Source organism: Acanthochromis polyacanthus, chromosome 7 (assembly GCF_021347895.1).
Source record: "Acanthochromis polyacanthus isolate Apoly-LR-REF ecotype Palm Island chromosome 7, KAUST_Apoly_ChrSc, whole genome shotgun sequence".
Lineage (NCBI taxonomy): Eukaryota > Metazoa > Chordata > Actinopteri > Pomacentridae > Acanthochromis > Acanthochromis polyacanthus.
Genome location: NC_067119.1, coordinates 29120100 through 29127403, shown reverse-complemented (window position 1 = coordinate 29127403; position 7304 = coordinate 29120100). Strand labels below are relative to the sequence as shown.

At 43.9% G+C, this 7304-nt stretch overlaps 1 protein-coding gene across 1 annotated transcript; it reads left to right on the top strand.

Moving 5' to 3' along the window:
• The first annotated feature begins 299 nt into the window (after positions 1 to 299).
• Positions 300 to 5066, top strand: npy8br (neuropeptide Y receptor Y8b). The gene is made up of 2 exons (XM_022217206.2): positions 300 to 503; positions 2685 to 5066. Exon 2 carries the CDS (start codon positions 2842 to 2844, stop codon positions 3940 to 3942), a length of 1101 nt encoding a protein of 366 aa, XP_022072898.1. The 5' UTR covers positions 300 to 503; positions 2685 to 2841; the 3' UTR covers positions 3943 to 5066.
• The last annotated feature ends 2238 nt before the right edge of the window (positions 5067 to 7304 follow it).

The window sequence follows — 7304 nt, the reverse complement described above, 5'->3', positions numbered from 1 at the left end:
GGATCATGCAGCCAGCTTTGTGCTTTAGAAATACAGAAACCTCTGCACTGCAATAATATCCCATTTGAATATCATATTACTGTGATATTACAGATTTCTCATTTGGGATTTATGAAAGTTGCCTCATTATATTCAGGCTCAGCACATCTCTTTACAAGACACTAAATGAATCATCTCATGTCGCTCTCTGATACATTTCTGGGCTTCAGGTGGGTGAAACAGACCATATGTACAAATGTCGAATAACTAAATTTACCCCCCTCTGCTCCCTGTGTGGGCGCGCGCCGGCGGGCCGCGCGTACGCGCGTTTGTGCCACGGAGAAGTTATGTAAGATGTTCCCAGTCACATCCCCGCCTGAGTCTGAGGCATGAGGTCGCTTTAAGAGACATCTCCGCTGCGATCAGTGATCCCGGTGGGACGCCTCCTACCTTCTCCTCCACCAAAAACTCTGCTGTGACTCACCTGATGCTAAAATCGCCGCTGCAGGTCCCACAAGGAGCCGGTAAGACACTCTGGATGGCGTTTTGTGCAAAGCTGTAACTCTGTTGTGGTGTGGTGGCAGGTTACCTGAAAGAAGTGGAGCCGGTTATTTATTATTTAATATAAGACTTTTTTAAATCATACGAATTAAAGCTGCGGTGACTTCATATATTAGCTCCAGTATTTCTTTTGGATTCTTGTGGTGCGCACGGAGAGTTTTAATAACCTTAAATTCCCTGCGCTGTCAGGCGAAACTCCCTCCTGATAGGATTTCCACTTTCATTATTATTTGCCACTGGCTGTTTTCCATAAATAAAACTCTGAGTGTAGCCTAAGAAGCGCTTTTGAGGTGACTTGCAGCAGGTCCAGAGGGGATGGTGTCTCCGGACAGGAGGCAGCTCACCAGAACTCTCTACCTGGAAGTCAGAGCAGACAGACACACGGTCACAGACAGACAGTGGACCCAGGACAGCTGGACAGACTGAGGGCAGGATAGCCTACAAAGCCCCCTCACACTTTGTCATTGCTGTATGTGTTTATTCCACCTCTGTGTGGTGTCTACAGTCATTTCTGCATGTGCGTTTTGTGTCCTGCCAAAGTGTTTTTTGTTCAGCTGACAGCACAGAGCTAATGATGATGCAGAAAAATCTATAATTTCCCAGTTGCTACTCTGACACAATAAATCCCTATCAGCTACAATTTCTTTTTTTTTTTCCTGCAGTCACTTCACAGTTCCTCTCTAGCAGCCTATTTTTATTTATCTGCAGGGCTGTTTTCTTATGTGTCAGTACAATTTGCACATTAGGGATGAAATTTCATGTCAGACTTTAATGATTCCCATGGTAAATGTTCCCCTCTGTTGCCAGCAGACACAACACAAAGCAATGCATCACTTTACATGTCCAAATTCTGCCATAAATAATCTGCATCAAGGCTGCAGGAGGGGGACTGTATGCGGGGAAACATATTCAGAAATCCAGCCAGGTTTAGTCTGGTTGACATGCAGGAGGGGATTATTTATCCAGACGGCCAAACAGAGAAAACTGTGCACCAGCAAAGGATTTCAAGTTGTGTTATCATACTTCTAGGTACCAAAAAATCATCCTTTTGTGAGTCTGGCTTTGTTGTGAAGCAGCAGAGATGAAACAGCACATTCTATTAGAACATTACAGCCCATAATAGATACAGCCACTAGAAACTAATGCACCCCCTGTCGGCATTTATCATTGTTAAGGAGTCCTCAATTAAAAATGATAAATCCTTGAAATCCTGTAGATGTCATTCTGTTAGAACAGCTCTGTTGCAAAACTAATTTCTGGGGGAATTGAGCCGTGGGCAAAACATCTCAGTTAATCAGCACTGTTTTCCCCGCTGCATGTGCGCACTCATAAGTATGGACACATCCACACGTTGTTCAGCTGCTCCTGGTGTAATGGAATTGAGTTTTTGTTGTGTTTTCCAGTACATTAATTTGTTGGATAGTGTAACGTGTCCTCGAGGAGCTGGGGAAGCTCCTGTGAATGTTCGGTGACAGTGAAAGGTGTCAGCTCCTTTATGGACAGTGACAGAATAAATTCCTGCTGTTGGAAAGGGAAGAAAACAGTGCGAGAGAACGATTATTTGTCTCTGAAGGAGTAGTCATTATCGCCGTTATTGTGATGGAAATTTAAATCAGTACGTCATTATAGCGATGCCACAAAATCTGGATCTGTGCTGTTTTCTTGATGATATTCCATCAGTGCATCATTTATTCTTATGGGCGTGCACTCGAGGAGGCAGAAAATGTGCGTTCCGCTCGCAGGTTCCCCATATCATTCCTGTAACATTAATTATTCCCTTCAAAAATTTGTGTTTGTGCCACATTGAGTCCACTGCCAGTGAACACAAAGGTGAAATTGGACAAGTAAACGCATCACGGCACCAAAAAAGACACTTGTGGAATTACATCCAGAAGCTACAAATTTGAAAATCCCAATCTGAGGCAGGAGAATTAGTTTCTGTCACATATCCTCACTTAAAAGAGTCTAATGATGAAATGAGCTGTTTCTGCTGTGATGGACAATTTCCTTTTTCATGGTGCAATTTTCATGGGAGCTACATTTCAATTTGAGTGATAAACCAGTCCTTTAATGTGAAAAGTACACAAACTTAAAAGTACCCTTTCCTAAGCTTACTCATTTCTTTCTGTTTTCTTTCCCCCCAGGCTACAAATGGCGATTGCTGTAAAGCCTGCCAAAGACTAAGGATTAGGGAAAATTAAAAAAATGCAAATGTTATTCATGAAGTAATTACAGCAGGTGTGACAAAACAAATTAGTTCAATTAGTTCTCTGGCTTTGAAGTGAGCACAGGAAAGCCACCATGGAGCTGCAGCACAGCACCAATCACAACCATGCCCTGTGGAGAGAGATACCGTGGGACTTCCCCGACTGCTCGCTCTCGGTGAGCGGCACCACGCTCCTCATCGTCGCCTACAGCACAGTGATGGCGGTGGGTCTCATTGGGAACTCCTGCCTGGTGTTTGTCATCACGCGGCACAAGGAGATGCACAACGTCACCAACATCTTCATCGCCAACCTGTCGTGTTCAGACATTCTCATGTGCATTATTTGCCTGCCAGTCACTATCATCTACACGCTGATGGACCACTGGATCCTCGGGGAGGCCCTCTGTAAGCTCACACCCTTCATCCAGTGCATATCAGTCACTGTCTCCATCTTCTCCCTTGTCCTTATCGCCATGGAGCGCTATCAGCTCATTGTCCACCCGACCGGATGGAAGCCCATGGTGAGTCAGTCCTACATGGCCGTGGCTATCACCTGGATCGTGGCCTGCCTCATCTCAGTGCCCTTCCTCTCGTACAGTGTGCTCACCTTGCCGTTCCAGAACCTGAGCCTCCCCTTCCCAGTCAGCGACAACCTCGTCTGCATGGAGTCGTGGCCATCGGTTCAAGAGCGGCGAGCTTACTTCACCTCCCTGCTTATCTTCCAGTACTTCCTCCCTCTCGTCCTCATCATGGGCTGCTACCTGCATGTGTTCCTACGCCTCAGGAGGAGGAAGGACATGGTGGAGCGTGGCAAGAACACCACCCAAAAGAAGAACAAAGGCTCTTCGAGGATCAACGCCATGTTGTTCTCCATAGTGGTGGCGTTCGCCCTCTCCTGGCTGCCTCTCAACATCTTCAACACGGTGTTCGACTGGTACCACGAGGCCATGCCGTCCTGCGACCACGACATCATCTTCTCATTCTGCCACCTCACAGCCATGATCTCCACCTGCATCAACCCCATCATCTACGGTTTCCTCAACAGCAACTTCCAAAAGCAGCTCAAGTCCACACTGATGCGCTGTCGCTGCTGGGGAGTGGCAGAGAGGTACGAGAGCGTCCCGCTGTCCACTGTCAGCACAGAGGTTACCAAGGGATCAGTCATGAGTAATGGATCTATCAGCTTCAACACTTAAATCCAAGCCCTTTCACTGGGAGACAAAGACACTGGTGGGGGCTCCTCAGCTCTCATTGCGCCATCCTTTGGAGCTTTTGTTGCTGTGTTGCGTGCAGTAGTAAGGCTGACATTTTCAAAGTTATAAACCTCACAATAGCAGCCCAGAGGGAGCGGGCTGAAGACACTTAACCAGCGTGCCCTTGATTCAAAATGAGCTCACATGTATGAGGAAGTAGATAACAAAATGATGGTGCAAAGGTTGGACAAGTTTAAGAACAGCAGGACAATAACAGACACTTTACACAAGCACATCTGTAATTGTTGTCTGTATCCATTCTCAATGTGCTGTGGACATGTACAAATGAAAAGACAGCCTTTTAATCTGGTACATGTGCATCGTGTTTTCTCCCTGAAGCACTGGGATCTGTTCAGGAGTCATGTTTAAATGAATATCAGCTGTTTAGGTTTTGCTTTTCACACTTCTACCTGCTGCAAATCTCATGTTGCCTGCAGAGAGTGCAGAAAGGACCAAAGGGTTTGGGGAACAGCGAATGCTCTTTTTAATGAGCTGTTTTATGTTAATAGTATTGACAAACATATTGAGGGATTGTGAACTGTGATGTGTTAATGATTATCAGCGGAGTAGCTTGTTATACAACTGAAGGAGGAAACATTAGTGCTTTAAATGTGGCTCTAGGCGTCATATCAGATGATCATCAGCACAATGCATTTCTCATTACCTAAAATCATCGCCGTCGGTGTAAAGATCTTTAACAGAGAACCTTGGCAGGAGCTGTACACACTTCATGCTGTCAGCCAAGGTCTGACCTCTAGTATATAAATGTATATATATGTGTGCGTGTGCGTGTGCGTGTGCGTGTGCGTGTGCGTGTGTGTGTAGGGGCAGTGTTTCTCATAAAATGTGCCATACAACAACCATATATCACCTGCAATAAAACAAAAGTGGCAGTAAATGACTCTGTGAGCGCAGGTTTCTTCTGCTGTATATAACACGACACAGTAATAGCTTATGGTGTGGTCGACCATAAAGAGAACTTTGTAGCATAGCGAGATCTCCCAGTAAACCTGCTGTTAGTCACTATGTGCTATTTAACTGCATTAAAACATTTACTTTGTCTTCAATGATGATGTCTGTGTTGTGATATTTGATTTGCCACAATCTTGATTTTCACATCTTCAACTGCTTCTTTTCTCGTTTTTTTCCCTTTCTGTGGGGTTCTTTTTGATTGAAATAGGCTTTTCAGGTCATCCTTATCATTCTTAAGAGATGATTGATCCTATGTCTCCTGTGAAAGTCAAAATGTAAACAGAGAAGCATTTTAACTTAGGAACCAGTGCAAATCTCCTAATTTAGAGATGATGTTTAACCAAGAGCCAGTCAGAACTTATTTACATATCATTGTATGATACAGTGTATGCAAGAAACTTTACTTCTAAATATTAAATATTTCAAAGTCTTGCTTCTGAGGTCAAATTCAGTGCGCTGCCTCTGTGTGCATTATTTAAAGGTTAGTCTGAGATCACAACAAGACACAGATGTGCATGTAGTGTTGAATAAATGAGTGTTGTGTTTGGTGCAAAAAATGTTAAACAGCATGTGGCGGGGAGAAAATGCATGAGAGATCAACGGGTGTCAGTGTGAAATATTCACACAGGGACGCTGCATATTAGCAGAAATACTTCTTTCTGTCTTAAAGTTCAGCTAAGAGGAAAAGATTTTTGCTGTAAGCTGCCTTGTAGTTTTGACAGGATGTCAGCAGGTCAAGCATATGATGTTTTCACACCTTATAAAAAGCAAAACCTGTTCTCCTGGCAGGCAGTTAAGCCCTTAAAAGAGCTCTCATAGGTTCTCTTCAGAATAAATGACTATGTGCTTCCACTGCCTTTTCCTGGGACGACCTTTGCAGGCTGCCAAATCTCTCTCCATTTATACTTCACTCTTCTCACCTGTCTGTCCTTTTCCAACACCAGCGAGTGGAACATTGATGTTCCTATTGTTTGGAATGAAGGACCCTAGATGCCGGAGGTGCTGACGTACTCCAGTGGCACTTGACAATGAGGGGAACTCAAATTTACATTGTTAACCATTGTAACCGGGCTGTGGGCACATTGCTGTGCTATGAAATGAAGCTCAGCTGGAGACAGACACTTAATGAGCCCACAGCGCCGCACTCTCCTTGTCAGTGGAGCAGTTCCAGGAAGATTAGCATCTTGGCTCTCTGCATTTTAGACACATTCGCATATAAGCAACGTCTCCAGATCACAGGAACAACATGAACTAACTGGCCAAAGATTTGCTCAAGCTGTTGTTTTGAGCAATTTAAATTCTCTTAAGTCATAATTTGCTGCCACATGACTGTAAGAATAGAGCATAATTCATTCAATCCAATATTAATAGCAAAAGGTTACACCCTGAATTTGATGTGTCCATGCAGAGAGGGATTTGTGAAGTTATAATATAGATATGCTACAAAATTATATTTGCAAAAAATCTTATCTACAATGATGTCAGACAAAGTCAATTGCAGTGTGCATGTTTGATTTTTTATCCTGGCAGAAGAAAAGGTCAGAATCAGTGTGAGTGGTGCTGCCTGTTGATTCCAAGTCGTGGTATAATACATGCTAACAACTGCAGGATGCAGTGAAACAGAAAGGCAGCTCATTTACAGGTCAAACACATAGATCAGCTCAGTCAATATTTCCTTGTTTTCTTATCTTTCTATTGAATTGCCTTAATGGTTCCGTCTTGTAGCAGGTGCGTCCTTCATTCATCACGCCTGCGAGGGGGGGTTTATTTCAGGTAACACTTCCTGCTTTTATCCATTTATTAGTCTGGGTGTCATAACTTAAATATTGTGAATTTCATGAACACACACTATCGTGCATTATGAAATCAAGCAAAACCCCTTCTTGCATGACTGTGGTTATGAAACAATAAAAATCCATCAAGTGGAAGATATTTCTGTTGCTAGATTGCCAATGTGCCTTCTGTCATATTAATAATGCAGAGACAGACACATGTGTTGGTGACTTTTGCATAACGCAAGCTTACTTGACAGCTTGGAATAGCAACCTCCTGACTGTGATGGATGGATGGATGGATAGACAGACCGACAGGAATTTCTATGATAGCTGAACAAGAAATTCTTACATCTCTCTAACCTTGCCCCAAAAATTTAGGACCTGGCCTCTGTGTATGACCTTCCATTTTCTTTGACAGAAGAAAAGACCACGGCCCGCTGTGGTTGCCTGGTTACAGCTTCCTCAGGGGCCTCAGTGGATCTCCTTCAAGCTGACAAAGAGCACCAGGCTATTAGAGGCACTTTATTAAACACTGACAGAGGAGCTCCGCCAAGCTGA